The 24196-nt window shown below is 43.4% G+C and overlaps 1 protein-coding gene across 1 annotated transcript in view; it reads right to left on the reverse strand.

The window, feature by feature from the left end:
• Positions 1–24196, reverse strand: part of LOC119453723 (AP-1 complex subunit gamma-1-like) — a 112483-nt gene that overhangs the window by 23386 nt on the left and 64901 nt on the right. The window contains exons 7-11 of the mRNA XM_049666668.1: positions 19064–19159; positions 17294–17473; positions 15434–15603; positions 5170–5310; positions 1108–1162 (exon numbers count right to left, since the gene is read on the reverse strand). Coding sequence (XP_049522625.1) covers positions 1108–1162; positions 5170–5310; positions 15434–15603; positions 17294–17473; positions 19064–19159 — 642 coding nt within the window. The remainder of the gene's footprint in view (positions 1–1107; positions 1163–5169; positions 5311–15433; positions 15604–17293; positions 17474–19063; positions 19160–24196) is intronic.

Consider the following 24196-nt stretch of genomic DNA (forward strand, 5'->3'; position numbering starts at 1 on the left):
CAGTGAGGTCAACTCTAGTGACGATGAGTAGTCTTAGCAACCCCATCAATAAATTTCCTTTGTGTGAAATGCACTCGCGTGGTTTTTCTCCCCCCCCCCCCCCATTTTTTTTTTTTTTTGAGACATGCAATTTTGGGGGGGTCGACCTACATTCGAGTCGACTTACAATCGTGTAAATACGGTATATTAAAAGCATAATATTTGATAATGTTCGAAATTTTTGAACATTCACACACCCATAATGGTCAGCCATATGTCCCAGGTGCATTGTGTGTATCAGATCCCATTCTTGTGCGGAAGTTAATACCTTGACCACAGTGGACACTGTGCCAACGATCATTTGTGTGAGTATGATTATAATGTGAGGTGAGGCCTAGAAGAGCATTTGGCCAGACGCGGCAAAGAGTGTGGGTATGCACCCGAATTGCACAATTGTAGGCACGAGGAACGGTCGAACAAGATAAATTATCAAAGTATCTGAACTGACACGTTTCGACACTAAATGTAGCAGTATGACCGCAAGGTTTTGTGCCATGCCACGCACTTTCAGAGACTGCAGTATCCGCACAGTGGTTTGTTCACCACCAGATGGCACCGCTGCCTATTCAGTTGCGAGATTTCTGTTTCTGGTACTGCCCAAGGAGCAGCTTGGGGCGCGATCTTGTACGCGTTCCAAAATGGAACGGAGGCGTTCCGTTCCATCGAGGCGCACACGATTGGTCAATTTCAACCGCGACGTTCAAATTGACCAATCATGTGCGGCTCGATGGAACGGAACTGCCTCCGTTCCATTTTGGAACGCGTACAAGATCGCGCCCTTGGTCTTTATGCCTAAATAAATGTGGCCGATAGCCACTGTGCTTAAAAGTATGTAGCAATATACATGAATAGTTGGGAAGGAGGGAGGGAGGTATCTAAAAAAACTGGCCGAAAAAGAAGGCGTCTTGAATGTAGGCTCCCGCTACAAGTACAGGAATAATATTAGGCTCAAATGTTCGTGAACAGTACTCTCAAGCAATTAAGCTGGTTTATGTTCAAAATGTGTTGCAGGGTCCCTTCAACCCAAGATTAAGGTAAACAGTTGCCAAGGCAAAATCAAATACTCACTGTTGTTAACACTTTGATCATGGTATCAATGTGCCACCGCTTTGTAGGTGCATACCTGTTGTGAAGGAAAAAAAAGGTGAAGTTAAGCAAACCAACCCAAACTCTTCAGCCATTAATGGACAAAACAATATCGGGTTCACACTAAGGGCTGCACTTATGAATTAAAACTGAAGAAGAGCGTCCATTATACTTTACAGAAGTGCCTTGAAGCAGACAAAAGATTTTTTGCAAAGATGAAACAATGCTCCAACAATGAGTCTTCAATAATGTCACACAGTAAAAGAAGGCACCAGAAACTATACTTGCAATAACAAAAATTATGAGCACAGTAGACACATAAATTAAAGTGGCCCTAAACAGGTTTCCTAAAGCTACTTCTGAATAGGATATACCGCATAGCCAGCTTTTACCTGCATTTCACATAACCACAAGTGACTCAAACAACACCCAACAAAATGTTGGTAATCCTTCCTGCTACAAGAAGCTGTCGTGTTGCAGTACAGCCAATCCACACCCAGTTTTTGAGCTCAAAGTAGAAAACAATGTGCATTCAAATTTTAACAAGAAATTAGTGCAGTAAAACCTTGTTAATTCAGCCATCGTTAATGTCCTCTGGTCCCGGCCGGCGTATGCATTGTTCAATGTAATCAAACTCTCGTTAATTCAGACGTATTTGGTCGCACATCGGTTTATTCGGGAAAATTTCGGAGCTCGGCGAGTGAGAAGCACCATAAATGTGCGACGCAAAAGAGCAAGAACGGCATTAGCGTCCAACCAAAACGAAGCGGCGGAATCCGCATCGCAATAGTCGTAGTGGAAATCGTACGCGAATGACAGCAACGCCGCAACGCTTCATGCCTACTTGTGCCCTTGAAGCCTTTATACCTGCATTACCGCCGCGCATAACACCGCATTGCCCGCAGGCTTTTATAACAGCATAGTTGCCATCCCATGATAACGCCAATAGCGGCCGCGGTTTCTTTCGTAGCGGTTGCGGCCAACAGTAGTTTTGTTTTGACTGTGTACGCGTGTCGTCGGCCATGTGCCTAAAAAACTGCGTAATCGGCATCCATGATCGCATCGATAGCGACCGCGGTTTCGTCCGCAGCTGTTGCAGCGAACGGTAGTTTCGTTCCAACTCGGTGCGTGCGTCGGCCATGTGCCTTCGGCACCGTAAAGTCACTGTTCATAATCGCGTCGATAGCGGCCGCGGCTTTCTCCGCAGCGGTTGTTTCGCTTTTGCTAAGTGCAAAGCTGTCGAGGATGAAGAGCCTCGGCTACATCGCGGTGGACAGACAATCTGTTGGCGATCAGCTCACTGGTGAAAACACAATCGGGATGGCGCGCGGTACTGCAAAGCATGTCGCAAATGAAGGCATGCACTGCGGCCGTGCTGCGAAGCAAGTCGCGAAGCCTCAATCGCAGCAGCGAGAGCCAATTAGTCATGAGATGACGAAAATTTCAGCTTCCACTCTGCTTTTGTGCAAAATAGCTACAGGATTTGCTCATTCATTCACTAAATAAAAGTGTGTTGACGTAGTAAGCATTTGGCTTATTGTTTTCTGGATACCCTCGATAATTCGATATTCGGTTAATTCGGACATTTCTTTCGGTCCCGTGAAATCAGAATTAACGAGGTTTTACTGTAGTATGCTAAATCCAACAGCCAATAGAGATTAAACGTGCAGTTTACCCTTACAGAATCAAAGTTTATTCCTAACGTTCAACTCATCACTATCAGACAGCTCTTAATGGGGCCCTGAACAACTTTTTATCAAAGTCAAAAATGCATTCAAAGTTAAATTAGACTATTTCAGAAATACTTTGCTGCAAAAAGTTCTTAATTGTGTTCTGCAGAAGCGGAGTTATTGGCAATCAAACATACTGTTCACCGGTGCTTCCACTCCTCCTTCAATGATTTGCACTGCGAAGGCTATGGCAGAGCGGGGTGTGCCCACAATGCTCCGCCTATTGAACATCATCCTGGCACGCAGTACAGATTTGATTTTGGATGTTCACATAGATGCCACTATTTCTTATTTTGGCACCTACGACGCGCCTAACGCTTGTCTTCAACGAGATACAGTGCACGCACTCAGCCAGTGGACTCATCGCAGCACCCCACGGCAGCTGTGGCATCTATGCTATGTAGCAGACCGCAGCTACATTAAACTGCAGCGTTTGCTTTGTGCACAACAGGGCTAGAGTGCACACTTGCGCTCATATGCTCCTGCCTGGCTATGCTACATGGTGCAGACCAGCTTTGTCGTGCACCAGCTTGACTGACGGATATTAGCCAAATCCAACTTGCGCATTTTGAAGCACTATCAATAGCCCATCAAAAAGCAAAGTCTGCCAAGGCATCTAACCAGGAGCGGCCAGAAGTGAGCGCGCGCTGGCAAGCATACATGTGGTCTGACCTTAAATTTTGCGTGGTTAAAGGCTAGCTGAAAGTTCAAAAGTAGTCGAAATTAGCGAGACCGGATGGCTATGATACCATAAGCAGGGTGGACAAAAAAGCGCATGGATCCAGGCACACTACTTGATTAATGCCAGCAATTGGCCAATGGCAGCTACGTATAAGAATGTGCTATATTACGAAATAAAGCGTCCAGAAAAGAGTGAGGAGCAGGCTTCTGTTGAAAAGAGAGTGATTGTGAGAAAGGCGACTTCGCGCTCCGCTTGCGAGATCCACGCGCCACACACAACTGCAAAATTTGGCTGAGATGTTCACAGCAGCATATGCTATCTGCGGAATGTGTTTCTTCACCAAGCTAGAGGGGTGGTTCAGGGCCCCTTTAACTGCTACAGGCCACAACATATCCCCCATGCCTAGAATTCGCCAGATTGCCATGTGACACACGACTCCGACAGGCCGAAAAAACATGTGATGTGGCTCCATTGCTGCTAGCTCTGCAGATAAAACAACTTAAACAAGTTTTCGTAATGAAAGCGGTGCACTGTGTAATTGTTGTCAACCCACGTGAACATTTGTTCTGTCTCCATGTTGTAATGATGGAAGAAATGACACTTGCTCTGACAAGTAGGCTGTTGCCAGTAAGCAAACACAGTTTTGTTTCTTATCCAATTGTAACGTGAGAGCAATTTTCAAACCCATTTTCTTGGAAAAAATGGAGATATTAGAATTGGCTTCAACAGTAAATATTCACTGTGAGCTAATGTTTTTGCTTAAAACTCTGCCGAGGGCAAGCCAAAGATTGCCACCAAGGCAGATGCTGCAACCATTGAGGTCACTCTTCAAGTTAGGCATGGGTGCTGACCAGTAAAGTTAGAAATATCCAGTGAGGGCCAATTTCATAATCAAGATTACAAAAGTCTTGGCCCATAAAAAATGTATGAGCGCCAGCTGGGATTTTTCATTTGAAATCAAATTAATTGAAAAATTGAATTAACTGGAGTTGAATTAGTGGAAGGAAATATACTGTATTATGTGCAGTAAGGTTCACAGTGCTCTGTGCACTACTTATCTGTTGCAGAAAGCATCTGCAGCATCACACGAACAACTTGCTTTGCAAAGCTCCAGCCTTTGCTTCTTCCTCTTGTCAATGTTTATTTCTTTCCACGGCTATACTCTATTCTTTCACCTTGGTGCAAGTATACTGCTGTGTTGTGCACTGCAGTGTGCACTGCAACTGTGAGGTAATGCTCTTTTTAGTGGGAGCTTCATCAATGTGCTCATGGCTAAAGCAACTGGTTAGCTGAAGCACCAATTTTTAGAACAAGAAGCCCCAAGTTTGAAAGTCAGCTAAGGTGCTTTTTCTTATTTCTGATATGACAAATCTTTCCACAAGCTTACTAGCTGTTCTTGCAGATTTGTCATCCTCTCAAGACACATGAAAGCACATCCCTATGCAGTAAGTACTGTCAAGCTGCTATCATACACATAAAGACTGCAGAAAATAAACCAAAAACAAGGATACACAACAAAGGTAGGCTTGCCAGAGCAGGAGTTGTTACCAAACAGGCACATGAAATAAATAAACAATAAAGGTGTTTGCCTAAAAGACAAATGACCATAAAAAGATGAACATCACAACTTACATTTCAGCAGCAATGAAAAGGTTCGAGGAACAGAGGGCTTTGAACTCGGGGTCAGCCTTCTCCAAAAACACCAGCAACTCTTTCGTCATGGCTCGAATATTTTGCGTGTTGATAAGTGCAAAACATAGCTCTAGTGCACGTCTGCATAAAAAAAAAAGCAAAATAAACTTCAAGTAGTCCGTGCTAAAAGCAATGTTCCACACTCGAATTACTTTGTCTTTACACAACAAAAGTCTTACGTTGCTTGCTCCTAAATTCCCAAACAAGCCCTGATCTTAACTCTTTCATCTAACAAAGTATAGGTCAACACTGCCTTTTAATGAAATGGACATTGTGTTTCTACAATACTCATCGGCAAGTCCACCAGCAAGGAGTTGCTTAAAGAGTACCATCTCCACTCCCGTGCCATTGAGGAGACCTTGGGAGTGTCTTATTATTAAATATTTAGCACACGAATTGTAAACGAGCATTACTCAAGCACTCTGTCTAAAATCACTTGGAAGGTGACACTGTTTTACACTAGATGGAGCCATGGAAGACATTAAGTCAAAACCTATTTGCAAGTTAGCCCGCAAGGAAAATGAAATAGTATATCCCTTTCAGACCAATTAATTCTGTCCACTGGAAATGTATTTTCATCTATTTCTTGCAACTTCAGCGTCTTTAAAAGCGTACTACAGCAGAAAAGACGTAAGAATCTTCAATTCTTCAGCGAGTTTTGTCAAGTCAAAAGAATGTGGATTCCAAGCGTGAACTCTCCACAAGAACATCAGGTATGAGAACATCATATATTTAATATCCAGCATGATTGGAAAGCACCCAACCAGCCACTAAAAAAACATGACTGGTATAAAAAACGTTGTCAGAAACAATGAAAGGGAACTGATTACATGACGACTTACTGCCACCGAATGCAAACCCTCAAGACTCGCACATACTATTCACATTCGCAGCAAAGATTCAATCTGAAGTGATGTATGCGGCACATTTTAAAGGGCCCTTAAATGGTTCGGACAAATTTTGTAGACGCCTAGAGTACAGCTACAGTAAAACATTTGCGCCACAATTTAGGTGAAGCGTCTCATATTAAGAGAGCTACGGATTACAGGTTACCCTCTTCCCTAGCCATACTTTTCCTCCTCTACTCATTAGCCGAGCTACTGGGGCAAAGCTCCGCCTTCATTGGCTCTGCATCATATGACGTCATGTTGGTTACTTCCAGTATCTAGGAGCCAGAGCGCTAAGCCTCTCCAATATCTCCACTAATTGCCTGGCCGTCAATCCCCATTGAGAGCTATCCAAGCAACATGCGTTGCGAGCGTTCTGTCGCAGCACCAAGTGTGTCCGGTATTCCGGTAACTGCAGGTGAGCTGGGCGTTTTGACGGACGGGTGGAAGAGTAAACTAAAGCCCCTCATACTACTACCAGTATGATGAAGAGGTTTTAGCATAAACTTGTATGGCCTGAGCGGCTTGCATGGCGCAACCCGATCTGGTGGCGTGGAGCTTCATCAGCCAAACAAAGAGCTAATATTGCTGTAACCAAGTGTAAAACATTTCAAATATTTAAAAAGACGTGTTCATGATTAAGCTGTGGTCAAAAATTTGCACCAGCAGCAAAGTAGAATACACTTGGTTACTGCTATATTAGCTATGTGTCTGGTTGAGCTCTGTACCACCAGGTCGCTGCACCCTGCAGACCGCTCACGACTGCGCTTCCGCCACCACGATTGCGACGACGCCCATCTGGCAAAATGCCAGATGGACGGAGTCGTTTTGCTGTAAATTTGTTATACAAACAAATGAACCAACATTCCAACTATTACAAACATTTTTTTCACCATAAAGTTAGAATTATGGAAGTAGGAAGAACTGACATCAACTGCACTAACTACGAAGATTGTAACAGGCGACTGAAAACTCGAAGAGCGGCAGCGATCGTTAGCGATGCACATTTAATTTAAAACCTTAAAATAAATTACACCCTTTATTTGGAGCACTTTAATGCATCATTTAATGATCACAAGGACCTACCCCAACAACTCAGTATGTTTGTACAAAATCGTCAAAATTGTTTCAGGGTCCCTTTACCTCTTTTTCGTCAGTACTTGGAAAGCGGAGCTATGTCAGCGACAACAAACAAAATATTATCCGTTATGGTGCTCAAGGTGGCAAAACCACAAATCCTATAGGATAATACCAAAAATAGCAACTTATGACTTCTAAATTGTAGGTAATGAATTTTCACAGAAAAACCACAATATGATTTCTTTTATCACTCATGTATAACAGCTTGTGCACATATAATCCTCAAAAGTTGGTAAAGTGTGTTAATAAATAAAGTTGGAAGTTACAGAAGGATATAATCTTCACCACAAATTATCACAGGTCACATAAGCATACCTAGCAACCTGTGAACTTTTTTGAAGTTTGTAAATATACATATGCACATTATTAATGACCGTTTGCCTTTAGATACAGCACACAAGCAGCAGCAAATTTGGAACAGCCCAAACTGACAAGCAACATACTGTTTATCAGTCGAAGTGGCTTTTTCCACCTGGGCTGAGGCAGAAAAAACAGGTTTTAGAGCAGAACGTTCCAAAGCTGGAGTAGCACAATGAAGTAGGTAATCGCAATTTTAGGAGCGAAGCTCCTTATAGCGGCACCCGTTCCGTCCCCGTCGTAGTAGTAGTAGTGTGTAACCAGTCTGAGAAAAATGAGAAAAAAAATTCCGAAGTTGTGTCCGTAGCGCGGAATCGAACCAGGGACCCCTCGCTTCCGAGCACGCGGCGTTAGCCCACTACGCCACGAAGCGCACATAGACACACGCACCACGATGGCAATAAATACCCAACATTAACGAAAGGCCGCGTTTCTAGCGCGTTTCTAACGCGTTTGTGCTAGCGCGTTACGGCCCGTGTAAGAAGCTGGTGTAAGATGCTGTGGCCTCTCCGCCTTACCTTCAACGCGTTTCGAACGCGCTGCCCAAGGCGGTGGCAAGTCAAGTTCAAGTCGAGGAGCGTTTATGAATACGGGGGGTATACTTCTCAGCAGTCATGTGATGGCGTCGGCAAACGCGGTGCACGTTCCGGCATGTGTAAATGGCTGCGTAAGACGCTGTGGCCGCTCCCCCTTACTAGAGAGTACTGCACGTCTCTAACGCGTTTGTGCTAGCGTCCCCTTAAGCGGGAGATCCGATGATTCCCTCCGGAGCTTCGCCCTCTCATCATCATTCACCCCGTGGATATGCTGTGAATTTTTTTTACACGTCTTCTTCTCTGGATTAATTGCTGCAGTGTCTTTTAAAAACTGCCTTAGAGTTGTCAGAGGACCAACTTCAGAGGGCGCAAAAGATTGTCGTGTTCTGCTTTTTAGTGTCTGCCACCTCAATGAAGTCCAGACGACTACAGCTCCCATAATTTAAATAACGGATAACTCAAACAATATTTTGGGTCCCGTCCTGGCAGCAGACATTTAAATGGAGTCTCGGTATTCAAACACATAAACCAACGAAACGGTTACTTCAAGCAAAATTCCCTTCCACCACTTATCGCGGTTTATGCATGAATACAAAATTAAATTTTATTCGAACGCTCCGGTACATGAAGTATCAGCTTCCAGTTTGACACAGGAGATAAAGCCGTACACAGCCCTAATAACCTTAGACCCAGACCACTACAACATTGTGATTGACATTTTCTTGAATTTAACAAAATCGTTTGTTTTCAGATTGAGACAAGAGTTCATGGTCAATTATAACCAGCGACAAAGAATTAAGTACTGCCAGTGGTCAGATGCCATTCAGGCAGTTGAGTTTTTCCAGTAGATGGAGGCCATGGTGAGTTAGAACCCTCAAAACCCAATTGTGGCCCTCGCTGAGCAGCATCAAGTGGCAGATTCAGCAGTCAAGCTTTCTGTCCACAATGCAGTTTGGCACCACTACTAAGTAATCAAATGTTTTGCTCACACAAGGCCTGCACAACCCAAGAGCAGCTGGCTGTTAACTGCTGCGGCCACGTCAATATGGCGTCCTAGTTTCCAATATAAACGTCCTATGCTGCTATGTATGGGTAGCATCACCGAGAGGGTGACTGTAAGAAACAGCCACACAATGTTAACTCATTAAAGGCTGCTATTGAAAAACCACTGCCCAACACAAACATGTATTATCTGATCCAAGCATGCAGCTGTTATCAAAGCCAAATTTAGTCAATAATTAAGACTGAAGATGGTTTTATTCATCAGTCCCAGAAAACAGCTATAAAAGAAATAATGTACCCTAATGTGGCCGTACCCTAAAGTCCAAGGGCGATAACGCAGTCGCCGCGCGCCGTATGCTGTATGTGCGAGTGAAAACGTGCGAGGGGAGCCGTGGCCGTACCCTAAAGTCCAAGGGCGATAACGCAGTCGCCGCGCGCCGTATGCTGTATGTGCGAGTGAAAACGTGCGAGGGGAGCCGACGACCGCGTCTAAATCTCGCGTGCGCAATAAAAGCAGGGAGGAAGCGCGCCTTCTTCCATTGCGCTCGAGGCACCAGCGAGGGGGGAGAGATAGCGGGGCGGCGCGCGGTCGCGCAGGCCGTATCTTGAACGCGATCTGCGTTGGGGCAGAGTCTAGCAGTGTAGGTGCGTCGGCGGCTCGTAGCTTTCTGCGTGCTGTGTGTTCTCGGCGCTCAGTTTGCGTTGAAGCGATAGACAACAGCACGAAGGTCACTTCGCTCGCTTCTCCAGCGGTGCTTCCACACGCCGCCAGCGTTTGACAGCGTGTGTCCGCGCTCATCGAGTCTGATGTGCCACAGCGTGTACCAGCGCGTCGGCAACATCAGCTGGAAAAGGAGAGAGTGCCGGCTTGGCGGGCTAGGCCAGCTGCAGCAAGCGGCAGGATCAGATTTGAATGAAGGGAGGGGGAAAGGTCACACCTGCGGCGGCAAGATCGCCGGGTCGAGGGATGCAGGGCCGCCTCGCACACGCACACGTGCGCTCGCTTCGCATTCCATCGTGGCGGAGAATGTGCTTCCGGTTGCTGCTCGCGCAAAAATGAAAAAATTTTGGGCGAAATCTCTAGGTGGTTGGAGTAGAAAATACGTTTTATCGAGGGGGTCTCCCGCTACCACTTCGTTACGTAGCGGTCTCAAATACATGTGCTTCTATGGAGTAACGGCGGGGAATCGAAAAACTTTGTTATATCCAGGAATTCGTTATATGGAGGTTCGTTATAAGCAGGTTTAACTGTATAACAATACCACATATAACGATATATCGGTTATAACAATGAGCCGAGCTAAGAGTATCAACTTATGCATTAGGGCTATGAGAAAAAAAAACATATATAACGATATGTAATTCACCGCATATTGGATATAAAGATTGAAATTTTGCTTTGGGGTGGTGTTTTTCATGCAGAATAATCGTGAAAATTGCATTCCTACGTTGCCCTTAACCGAGTTTGCCTACGCGAGTTCGTATCTACCGCCATTGCCGCGCGCTGATTGCGAAAGCCACGGAGAGCATCGCAAGTTGGTGCAGCGTGCACAAGATGGCGCCAGCTGCCAGCGTGCACAAGATGGTCGCGCGAGGAGAGGGCAGAAGAAAGGCGTTAAGTGAAGGCAACGCCTCCTCTGGCGAGGGGCGCCTACGCTCCCTGCCGCACTCTCTCTCTCAACGGAAGCAGCGGCAGGTGCGCCCCTTGAGACGAAACTGATTTTACAAGAGGGGGGAGAAAGCGTTAAGCAAGCGGCGCCTGCGCGGACTACGCTCCCTTTACAATCTCCCTCTCTCAGCGAGCGCGGAAATGCACCGCGGAAGCAGCGGGAGGTGCACCGACAAAACGCAAAGCTGCGTCTCTCGACACGAAGCTGCAAATTTTGCAAGACTCGAAGTACGAGCTCGCGCAGTAGATGATATCGACGATTATGAAAACCGGGAGCACCACGATCATGAAGGCTAGAAGCAGTATCCATGCCGATCAATGGAAAAGGCGGGCTTCGTGCACCACGACAAAAACCCCATGGGCGAAACCAACAAGGTGTTGTCCGAACTCTGGGAGCACGTCGCTACTGACGATGAAATAGGTGGTACTTCGATGGAGGAGCTTCTGAGTGCAAATAGTGCTGCCTTGTTCTGCGAAGACAACTCTAACGGGGCGATCATTGTCGTGACAGACGGCGGCGTTCTGCGACAGAGGCGACGACAGCAGCAGCAGTGATGACGAGATTGACAATGACCCGTCTGACACCGACCCCGAGGTTCGTCGATCGAGTCACTCATTGAATTCATGCACGTTAAATTTTAGCCGCCAGTGTTCACGCAGCAGATGGATGCGATGCACACGGTGGTTGTGAATCCGAAACTTTCGCGAAAGCAATTGCAGATTTCTCTTTCAGCGTGCCTAACGATTGAGACGCTATTTAGAGGTATAAATAAAAGTTTTGTTTTTCACCGCCTACTTTCTACACCGTCGATTTTTTTTATCGCAAGTGGCAGTTTCGGTTTCGGGACTGCAAAGGTATATTCGGCATTTTTTTTTCGGCAGTCCAGATATAGCGATGATCGGTTATAACGATCGGATTTCTCAGTTTTTCTCGATATCGTTATAGGTGGACTGCACTGTATACCTTCAGTTATGGTTAGGCCATGCTCTCCGCTGTTTGCATTACATTTGACATTGATAATACCTCATGCACTTGGTAAATGTCAAATTTCAAATTTCGTACAGACAGAGTCAGACGAAGAGTACAATTTAGAACTGTCCAAGCTCAGGTCAAGAAGACAAAGCTTGTTTTGCCCTTACAAAAACTTGGCAGGATCACTGCCCACATAATCATGAAACACTGAATCAACCACAATCACAACAGCACGATAGGACTAACATTTTGTTGCATACAGGACAGTAGCGAAGGTGAGTGAGAAATAACAGTGGCCACATAGTTGTGCATCAAATGACAAGTGACATTTTTTGCATACAGTAATAAAGAACTTCAATAAGAGAAATTATGTTAAGGGGAGACGCTCCTCAGAAATATTTCTTTTTAAATAATGATGCTGGGTGAATGAAAATTCTACCACTTGTAGAGCTTGATCTCTTCATTCGAAATCTACTTTTAGTTTTAGGATATCTCGATGGTTTCATGTCCTAAGTGCCATGCATAAGTGAGAAGCAGTGCATGTTTGTGCAGCTGCTGGACATAGCAGTTAGCGTGATAGAGCAGTGCAAAATTATTTTTCCTATCCCTAACACTCCATTGAGTGCTAATAAACAAGATAATGTGATTCCCTTTACAGGCAACCTTTTAGGAAAATTTCGTATCTGGTGCTTCATATTCAGTGGCTGGTGCCCGAGTACATTAAAAATTTTCATCCTTAAAAAAATAAAGTGATTGCATTAAATTCTAGATAAGTGCATTCTACATATCCTAAAAATTACGCCCATCAAATATGGTCTTGATTGGAACACAATAAGTACATAAAATGTTGTGCACAAACGCCTTGTTTTGCCCAAAATATGAAGTTGAGAAAAATGCGATTGAAAGTTATAAAAGCTGTTTACTTCTGTTAATTATTATTATTACTTCCCGGGGAGAATGTAATGCGGCAAAGCTAACCTTGGAGAGAAAAAGCTTAGGCCTACCACCTTGCATGAGCCCAATGGCGTGCGACACCGCGGTTTGAAGCATCGCACGCTTGACAATGTGTCATATCTGTGCATTTTCTTGCCACCTCGAGTGCTTTAACCGAGTTTATTATACTTTTCCCGATCATTTCTGGCTCTGATTTCATCATATGTGAAATAGGAGAGATCAATGTTGCTGAAACAACTAAAAACACAAAACCTGTTTCTTTAATGAAAATCGCCGTTTTTTGACCCGCCTCTCCCCTTAAACAATATCAAGCAGCTGCAACTCCTGTTCACCCATGCCAAATGAGTTGCTTACATCGAATTGGGCATTGAATGTAGAAATGACACATACACACAAAAACTGGGTACAAACTTGTAAATGTGTGAACATTGCCTTTGTTAAAGTAAGAAACAGTGGACATCAGGTAGATTTGTGCTGTTTTTTTTTTTTTAATGATGCAAAAATTGGCCCAAATGAAATTTTACTGCTGTGTAAATTTCGTTTATTGTTTCAACTTACTGTATCGAAGGCTGCATGTGGCATTTTTTGTCTCAAAGTGTCCATTGCACGTTGCTTGCCTGCTCAAAATCTCTCACGAGACCCTCAACAATACTGCATATGGGGGAAGCCCACCCATAAAGGGACACTAAACAGAAAAGTTGGGACAGACTGGCAGACTCGGCAAACCTTGAATAACAAAGTGGTGCCTCAGTAAGAGCAGTAGCTCAAGAAGGCAGAGAGGCTGTAAAAACAGCAGATGGCTGGCAACACCACCTCGAAATTCCTGTACTAGTTTGCAACATCATGGAGTTTGAAAGCATCTACTTGAGATTAGTCAATAGTATGGCAAAAGAATATTACAGTGGAACCTCGTTGATACGATTCTGTGTAATACGTTTTTCGGGATGATACATTTTTTTTTTCTTTTCCCAATATAGTAGAACCCTGTGATACGTTTTTCACAGGACCGTAACAAAAAAACAAAAAAAACGCGAGAGCCGGAAAACAGGAAAAATTGAGAAATGGGAGTAGTGTTGAACTGCACACAATATTATTTTAATTCTTACGTGTGTATAAAAAGTCGTAATTTCCCCCAACAGCCGAAGTATCGATTGAGATAGCAAACTAGTAGACAGAAGAATAGTAGTTTTATCGTCCGTATAAACTTGTAGACATTCACTTGTTAACTATATTAACAAGCATGGTGTCAGCACCCACAGGCAAACATGAACACATCACACTCGATGAGCGCGGACACGTGCTGTCAAACGCTGGCGTGAGGAATTTAAGCGCCGCTGCAGAAGCGAGCGAAGTGACCTTCGTGCTGTTGTCCATCTCTTCAACGCAAACTGAGTGCCGAGAACACATAGCACGCACAAAGCTACGAGCCGCCGACACACCTACACTGCGTAGACTCTGCCCCCAACGCAGATCGCTTTCAAGATACGTTCCGCGCGACCGTGCGCCGCCGTGCAGTATGCAGTTGATGCCAGAGCAGAATGCTGGCCGCTAAGCCTCCCCGCTCGCTCCCTCGCCGGTGCCTCGAGCGCAACGGAAGAAGGCGCGCTTCCTCCATGCTTTTCTTTCTTTCGTGCGCGAGATTTAGACGCGGTCGTCGGCTCCCCTCGCACGCTTTCACTCGCACATACAGCATATGGCATGCGGCGACAGCGTTATCGTACTTGACTTTATACGAAACATATACAAGCCAAAACCAATTTTAGGGCCACAACGCGTCATAGATAACATCTTTAGATAGCAAATACGAATCTCAAAGGCCATACTTTTGCTGGTGGAAACCGAAAATACATCATAAGTGTCGCCCCTGGCACTTTGGGCGGCCAATGCCATCGTCAAGCAACCAAGCCAAGCGACATAAGTCAAAATGGCCGCTTGGGCCGGCGCAGGGTGGCAGTTCGCAACGTATGATGCAGGAACTGTCCCGGGACCGGCCGAAAATGACGTAACAGCCGGGAAAACGCAGCACCCAGGAACATACCAGCGGGGTTCTACTGCAATACGATTTGGTTGGATAATACATTGGATGATAAGATTTTCGGATGATACGCTTAATTTTTCGGTTCCCGTGAAGATCGTATTAACGAGATTCCACTGTAATGCAGTTGAATCTGGATATCACAAACACATATATAACAAATTATGGGATAATAATAAAGTAAATCTTACATATTTCTCACCAATACCAGCATGTATCGAAGCTATGCTTACAACAAACATTGGATATAATGAAGGTACATTTATGTGGGATGTAATTTCGTTATAACAGTGTTTGACTGTATTACACTGCGTTCTGTACCTGCCTAAACTGACCTTGTTCTTCTCTTTCGTGCGTCATTAAAAAGAGGAAGGTGGGATCCCACCCAGGCATGGCGTGGCAGCATTCTGGATGTCGTCCCATGATTAGCCATGGTCTTGCCTGCTCACCATTTCCTTTTCTTTAATCAAAATGACATCACAGCTCCAAGTGCTCAAAAAAAAAAAAAAAAAACTGGACGACTTCACAGGAATACTAAATGCTCTAAGCGTTCAAGGCCTTGACAGTGACATTTCCAGTGAGGGTTGTCAAGAGCTTTAAGCACACGAGTACTTTACAAAGCAGACATGTAGTACAAAGTAGTAGCCCCACCTGCGAATTGAAACATCAGGATCCTTAAGGCAGTCTAGGATGGTGTTGCGGTGCCTCTGAACCGCTGTGTAGTCAGCATGCACTGTCCGGAGAAGTGTGTTGAGAGCCACATAGCGAATGTTCTTGTCCGTGTTGAGGAGAAACCTGCCCAGAATGTTTACCCCCAAAACCTGTCAATAGAAAGTAATCATGTCAGAAACACCAGTACATCAAAATGTGCAAAAATAACAGCACCCAGAGTGAAACCAACATGAAAAAATACTGTCAACTTCCGTTAATTTGACCCTGACAGGTCAGCAACAACTGGTTCAATTAACAGGCAGTATAGAATTAAAAGGAACAGCTGAAAAATGCCCCAAAATGCTGGAGATAGCAAGCCACACAGGATATGAAGTATTTAAAAAGCTTTTCAGCATTGTCTCATGCAATTGCCTTTTTACAGCATCCATTACAGATCCACACTGCTCAAACAAAAATCTTAAGTTGAATTTAAATGACTCTGTACCATCAATCTATCATCAGAAGTGACAAAATTAAATTTGTAATTCACTGATACTCTTCACAAATCCTTCAAAAAAACTTAGCTGACAGCAGATAAAAAAATCAACACTTTGGCAACAAAATGGGGATCAGTTCAACGGCACTGGCACCTCCCGATTACAACTAGATAAGCTCCCTACTTCCCTTCCCACTTGTGCATGAAAGATTATTTGGACCAATTAGATTTTACAAATGTAAGTGCCATTCTTTATGGTAACGACACATGATTAACATGTTACAGCTTACAAAAGTGACATTTTTTGGCATACAGTATATAAAGAACTTCAATAACAGAAATTATGTTTTACATCAAACAGCTGCAACTCCTGTTCACCCATGCCAAATGCGCAGCTTACATCGAATTGGACATACATACAAATTGCACATACACACGAAAGCTGAGTACAAACTTGTAAATGTGTGCACATTCCTATTGTTAAAGTGAGAAACAGTGCACATCAGGTAGTCATGAACAAATGAAACCAAAACAAGAAATTACAAAGTAGAACACCTTTCGCAAGTATTAACTCGAGAGCGTGATTTCACACAGCTACTTATACGGTTGCCAAAGATGGGATAAGCCCCCTAATAGGCATAGAAACCATAATCATGATAATATTGCACATACTGGTGAAAAAAAAAAAAAAAAACGCACTCGAGCTGGCCCTAGCTCGTTCATATTTCAATCAGCCATGACGGTTAATGCGCACTGTTTTTTTCTTTAATGATGCACCAATTGGCCCAAACCAAAATTTCCGGTTGTGTGAATTTAGTTTCGACTTACTTTATCAAAAGCTGCATGTGACATTTTTCGTTTGCTTTTGTTTACTGATCAATGTAAATACGCACCAAATTAATATTTGGAACCCAGACTGATGCTAATAAGGTTTCCAAAACCTCCAGAATATGTCAGCAAAGTAGGGACTGAAAAGCTTTTTTGGAACCAAAGGTACAATCAGTAAAATCTGACCTTAAATTTCTGGTACATTTAACATCTGTGGCGTTTTTCTTATTGAGAATTTCAGGTCTTTTGTTTACCAAAGAACTTAAGCTTAGTAATTGCCATGTCAGAGTAAGCGTTTCCTAATAGTTAAGATGAAATGCTGGAACATCATCAACAGCATCTATTAAAAAAGTTGATGTTCATAGCTTGAAAACAAACCAAGGCCTTAAAACACTGCTTAATGCTGTTCACTGCACTAATACACCATTTATTTTTATTTATTGAACAATGATAAAGAAACAAAAATATATTGAAGAGGCAACAGTACCCTCATCCAGTTAACATTATCTTGAGACAGTGACAGATGAAATACATACTCTGAGTCCACTCTCCGATTTGATGTCCATTATAGAGAGAACAGACTCATACAGGATTGCATTGCCCACATTCTTGCTGGTCTCAGTGTTAGTAGCAACTTGGGCCAAGATGTCATTCATGGCTTCGCTTGCCTCAGGGTCATTGTGGCCCAGCAGTCGTAGCAGTCGCAAAATCTTCACCTGCATTAGAATTTCAAAGCCTCTAAAGAAAAGAAAAATTGGCCCCTTTACTGCACCAGCACAGCTCTCGCTCAAGGGGGGGCAAGGGGAGGAGAGGGGGGTGGGGGGGGTGGCGACCCTCCAGAATTTCCTCTCGACATGGTGCTTTAAGCCAAAATGAGACAAGGCAAGGATAAAAAGGTACTTTGCCCTGAATGCAGATCATCCTTTTTTCCTGACAAACCTGCAAATTTCATAGCATAAATAGTTTTATGTACAATTTAAATTATTTTCCTTCAGCAAGACATTAAAACTGTAAGAGGTTAAAAGGCACCTCACCAGGTCTGGAAATTGCAAACAAAGAATCCTGGTGTGTAGAGAACATGGTCATGGTGTGCAAAATATTGCAACAGTGAATGCCGTAAGAGCAGGATCCATTTCGAACTAAACCTCATGCAAGCTTTTTCGCAGAACAGCTGATGTCCTCGTTACCTCAACATCGCAGATGCATTCTGCATGTCACAGACCAAAAGGTGCTACTTGGTTAAAGGACCCAAAGCACAACAAAAATGTGTTCTTCAGTTGCAAAAACAAAGGTTATTTGCCGCCCTAGCTTCTCCTATTGAGGCACGTGCATGCCCACTTCCTCCATGTACTTACAGTGCAGTGTGGCTTGCCACCACTGTGATAGTCTGTTTTTGAAAAAGCAGTGACAAGAAAATTCACTCTTCTGCCATGGTAGAGCTCCATGCATATTGTGAGTCAGAAGTTGCATGCTGCCCCTAATTCCTGCCTTCCATAGTGGAGCTCATTCCCATGGTGAAAGAGCTTTCCCCCCGCTGGCAGGGAAGACCCAAAGGGGAAAAAGGTTGGTTATGAATGCTGGTCAAGGCCGTGGGAATGAATTCTCCTTAAACTGAAAAATAGCTTGTCTCTTTATGACAATGCCTAATTCTGATTTTCCTGTATCTTTGCTATGCTTACCCTCAAAAAATGTATTCTTGTGGAGAAACTCAGTCTGGAAGGTGCAGAAAAATTAAATTGGGCAGGGTGATGGGCCTTTTAAATGTCAGTTAATTACACAAGTGTGCTATCACAATTACCACTGTAACTAAATGATGATGTCATTCCACTTGCATCTCCTCAGCAAAACATGAGCTGTCAACTAAAAAATTAAAATTATGGGTTTCTAAGTGCCAAAACCACAATCTGATTATGAGGCACACCGTAATAATTTGGACCGCCTGGGGTTCTCCGGAATAATTTGGACCACCTGGGGTTCTTTAATGTGCACCTAAATCAAAGTACATGGGTGTTTTCACATTTCACCTCCATCGAAATACCGCCGCCGTGGCCGGGATTTGATCCCGCCACCTCGTGCTTAGCAGCACAAGAGCTGTCAACTGACCAAAAAAAAACTGTGGAGCCAGAGGTTTCCTGTTTCTATTATCTATTTGGCAAGTTCACATTTTACAGCTCACATGTCAACAGTCAAGCTTGCTAACTACCATGAGGAACACATTATAGCAATAATAGGTGCAAAACTACAGGCTGTAGCTGACAGTATGTTACTTCTTTCTTTGCTGCCACATTTCATGTGGCGAAACATACCTGAAGAAAGGGGTCACTGACGCCACAGACATCATGCTCAGGAGAATAGCCAGCCATGATAAGGTTCTTCAGAATCCGCACCAAATTGGGAACCAACTGCAAACACAACAAATGCAACACGCACAAATCCCTCAGAACTTTATCAATGTCAGCACCACCAAAGGAAAAATAAAGCAGAAGCACACCTACAGTGCCCCATAGAAAATTAAGGAGCTATATGTCTCCATTTCATTGCATGGTTATTTCGGTTAACACTGCTGTCTTTTGCGACAAACGTCTGCAACAGTGCTTCAAGCCTAATTCTGATTCTATAACACCGAAATTTATGACACAAACAAATAATTTTCATTTCTCAGCATGCCAAGCTTCATAATTTGCATGCATCTCAGGCCTGGTATTCAAGAAGTGCAAATCAAGCAGGTTGGCGCAAAAAACACCATGCAGGAGCTCTATGCAATCATATTTTAAAAAGTGGGAGTCATTTGATGAAAGCAGCAATAATTTCGCATTCACACAGTCACTCAATAATATGCCTGCACAAGTAAGCACAACTACATTGAATTCCAGCTGTAGAAGTTGCAAAGAAGATGCTACTTATGTGCACCCTTCCTTAGAACCAAAATCCCAACTTTAAATGCAAACACAACAAATTCCACATAATAGTAAAAGACTGTTCATGTAGATTACATGGCACCAGCTTTCATTGTACATAATTTCTGTATGTGAAATTATGAAATGGACAATGAAAATATTTATTTACAAGCATTGTGGTAGAGAATAAATCCATTACTCTCATTTTCTCCTTAATGCACACAAATTATACACTACTTGCAACTTGTCGGCAAAACGTGCATGCCTCAACTCCAGAATGGTGAGGGCCCAGCCTCATTCACAGAGTAGCGAGGGTGCAACATGCACTTCTTAATCTACATAAGAGCATTTTTGATGACTAAGCATGTCTCCTGGTTATTTCAGTGTCAGTGGGTTGGTTGGCAAAGAAATTGGCTATATTGTTTTAGTCATCAAGTTTAGATCCTACGCCCAGTGGTGTCGCATACATACATCACCCACTTCCCATTATGTGAAAACAAAACTGCTTGCTGTACCCACCATCCTGCATGACTTCTGCATGCACGCAGCACACAAGAAGTGAAGAGACAGGGAACACAAACTATTTCAGCAGTTCCTTTCAGAAAAACAAACTTCCTAGTGATGCATTCTCTTAAACTTTATCAATTGGATGCTAGGCTCCAATTCTGCCAAGCGTTATAGTTAAAACCTCGCTATAATAAAAGTGAAGTGGGAGCGAAAGTTTTGTTATATCCATTACTTTGTTATAAAGTGGGAGGTGCTATTAGAGAGAGAGATAGATAATTTTTAATGACAGAAAGGTGGAGAGGTCAGCCTGAGTGCTATTAGGAACCACTAAGTAAGCCAATGCAAGAACTCACAGTGCATTGCCGAAGACCAAGTTTCTGCCATATCTTCGTCAGTGAGATGCTTTCTGTAGGTATGACTTGTCAGCATTAATCAATCTTTGCTGTCATTGTGTGGGTATAAGTATCGGTGTGACAGGTCATAAAGCATTTTGCGAGTGTGCTGTTGGATCGCTGCGAGCTTCCGATTTTGTACAGCGCTCATTACTGCACGAGTGGAAAAATTGCTTATCTGATAAGTGTGCAATCACTGAGAACATGCGCAGGGGGCTGTATTTTCCAATGTTCTATTAAGTTTTCTATTCTTTCTGCCCTTCATCATGGCCTCGAACATGACTCACATGCCACCGCACTGCCGTTATCACTGAAATCAGCCGCTCGGCGCACCGCATAAGAAAAAAAAGAATGAAATACGAGACAGAATGTTAAAAAATATTGGCTCAGAGGTCACATTTTGTAAGGACTCATTTCATTTCTTATAATCATTAGTCGCACTGAGTGCCCAATCCCGCTGACAATGGCGACAGGGCTTCGTTTGAGCCATGACGAGGGGCAAAATGAATGAAAAACTAAACATGTCATTATAAAATTTGGTCACAGCACAGACTTTCCTACTAAAATTGCTAGAGGGAACTCTCACACTGCAACCGTTCCACTAACATGGGAATGATGGCGCATGGATTTGTTTAATATTCTCACTTGCGGCTTCAGATGTTACTGTGACTTTATTCATTAGGCTTTATCTGCTTTTATTTGACCTTTACTTCCAATCATATCTTTCATAACGCGTGAAGGGAATAAAACTGTGCACACATGTATAATCATTGCAAGTTGTTGCACTTATGATGCAATATTTCGTCAAATACGGTAAATTTGCAAGGTAACAAAAGACATTTCAAGCCTGAAGGAGAAAGTTCGGGCAAATCCATGTACTATGTATGCTGGCTGAACATGCTTTCTGCTCCAATAGACACTAGCATTATGTTTCCTCATTTTTGTTGGAAACTCTATGGGTCCCAGAACATGGAAAAACCCATTGACTGTGCATGTGCAGCACTTTATCATGGCCTGAGTAAAGGATGTACTGGAGTGCCCTTCTCCTATGTACTGCATGCCAGGCTCTACGCTGTTAGCATTATGGCTAGCACGCAACCTTCATCCAAGGCACAGTGTGCTATGTGCACAGCGCAGATGAGTGTCGGCGTGGCTGTCGACTCAGCAGTGTGGCTGGTTTGGCACGCATGGAATTACGTGAAAATGTGGCACAACAGCATCATTTATGGTTTCCGAGAAGTGTGAAACTGCTGACTTTCATGGAAAATGTAATTCTGTGGGCTCTGTACTGTTTAAACCGAACATGAAGATCGAAAGGTAGAATTCATTTGCAAGCAATATGCACAATCTCCTGGTGACAGTTTACCTTATACACTGCAAAACAGTTTAATTGACTCGCAAGTGCATTGTTTAGGTAACAGATAAGTTTCTTCAGGAAGAATTGCATCTGCCAAGTCATGAGCATGAGAACTTTCTGTATTTTGCGATCTGACTGCAGTGGAAGAACGACTCGGCCTTCTACAAAAAAATTGGCAATGTAGATGAGGGGTTGATGTAATCTGATATGCTTTCAGCTACTGCAGATTGCAAAGCCGGCACAGAAACCTGAAGGTGCTATAGATGGAAAACCATCACTTTAAAGGGCCCCTAATCCACCATTGACATTTTGACAACCATTTTAAATAAACATTTGTATTGCGTACCAAATCCCATGATGATCATCTTGGGCCAACATGCAGCGCTACACATCGCTGGGAAGCCACAAATTAAAAAAACAATTCCATCCTCTTTGCGCTTTTCCGGTCCTTTCTTTACATGTTATCATGTCAGCAAGGCCATGCGCGTGACGTCACCAAGGTAAAATGTATTGATTGGTCAACCGAGAAGGGATGACCGATAATGGAGAAGCCCTTCTTGATGCTACCCACAGTGCTTACTGCGCTGCACGAAGTTGGTAAAAGACAGTTCCCATGAGGAGGGCAGCGAAGGCGAGCGAGAAACCACAAAGGCCTCATAGTTGCCCATAAAAAATCTGTAATTTTTCTATTACTGCATCATTTGTAAAATTCTTGTCGCTGTATGTACATTGTATATACTGGTACGCAGCTGCCACTACATAACAAATTTTCGAGCTGAGTTGTTTAGGGGCCCTTTAAGGACTGGCTCATAGCAGTATAATAAGTAGATGACTAGTAATCAAGGATGCCACGGCCGCCCTCTACAGAGATTATCCTGCTTACCCCTTAGGTGCTCTCCCCCTCGGTTGTCCTGTGCATGTCACTCACTGCCCCAATGATAGGATCGCGCTTGCTTTCAAGTGCTGCATCAGAGATGCCTAGGACCAGTCCTGAGCAGTAAAGAGCTACAAGTAAGGGACTGGTAACTAGTTACTGGATCCAGTAACTTGCATTTGTAAATGCATTACTTGCTTTTTCCAGTAAATTGTATCTGCATATCAGCCCAGTAGAATTTTAGCGCAGTAGCATTGTAACAGTTATTTTTTATTTATCATACAGAAGTTTTCATGGCATGGCCGCAGACACCTGCACTATTTTACATCGTCGTCAAGGGGCCACATGCGAGACTGCTGTGCTTGTGGACTCTTCAGTTGGTTTTTTTCCTGAATACACATTTTCCAAAGGAATAAGGTTCAACCCAGCATGCGCCTGCCAGAGTCCGGCCTTGAACGTATTACCAGTTACCGAACTTGTAGAAAACATGCATCTAAAATGAGAAAATATAACTGCCACCTGAGTAAGAATGCCACACACAATCAATGAAAGTATAGGTGAGCTTTCGAGAGTACTATGCTGCTGTTGCAGAAATGTCGAGCCATGTCGTGCAGCAAAATATCCTGCAGGAATTGCACTACACCAACAAGAAATATGGCACTGCACTCAGACGGTTAACCTAAACATGGAGGTGGAACTTCTAACAGTGTTCGACACATATAAGCAGTTGTTTTCTGCTGTTTTGCTATTAGGGCATGGCCCTGTCTTGATGCCAAGAGAGTTCTCAGAATATCAGCTGCATGCTGTTAACAAATTGTTGAGCCTCTAGTTTTCTCGAGCATGCATTCCCTAGACTGGCCCATCCTTTCATGTACTGTGTTGGCTGGATTTACTGGCCTTTCTTGTATCTAGTGCAAACGTTGAAAGAGTGTTGCCAATGTCTCGTTACGTAAATTGCAAAGAGCACGCCTCAATGACACTGTAAAATATGCATGTATATATTACAATGAACCGTAATGACAATAAATCCTCCTGCTATAGTAAATGCCGAATATAAATTATTTTAAAAAAAACCTTTCTCTGCACATATATACTGCCACCCAAACCTCTTTCTTTTTTTTTTTTCGCAATAAAGGCTGCCTCTGGTGCATGGGTGAAAAGTAAAAGATGAATAGAAAAAAAAAAACACATTGAATTACAACAGAAAAAATAAACTGATAAACTCAATCTTGCCTAAAAATAAACTCCAAGAAAACACCTCCAATTTTGCCCCAAAAGAAACACCAAAAATGCAAAACCCTAGGTATAATACTACATTTAGTCAAAACAAGGTATGTGAAAATATGGACATCCCCCTCTGTGTGTTCAATGATACTGAATACACTAAATCCTAATCATGACAAGTGACTGTA

The sequence above is a fragment of the Dermacentor silvarum genome, chromosome 1 (genome assembly GCF_013339745.2).
Source record: "Dermacentor silvarum isolate Dsil-2018 chromosome 1, BIME_Dsil_1.4, whole genome shotgun sequence".
Lineage (NCBI taxonomy): Eukaryota > Metazoa > Arthropoda > Arachnida > Ixodida > Ixodidae > Dermacentor > Dermacentor silvarum.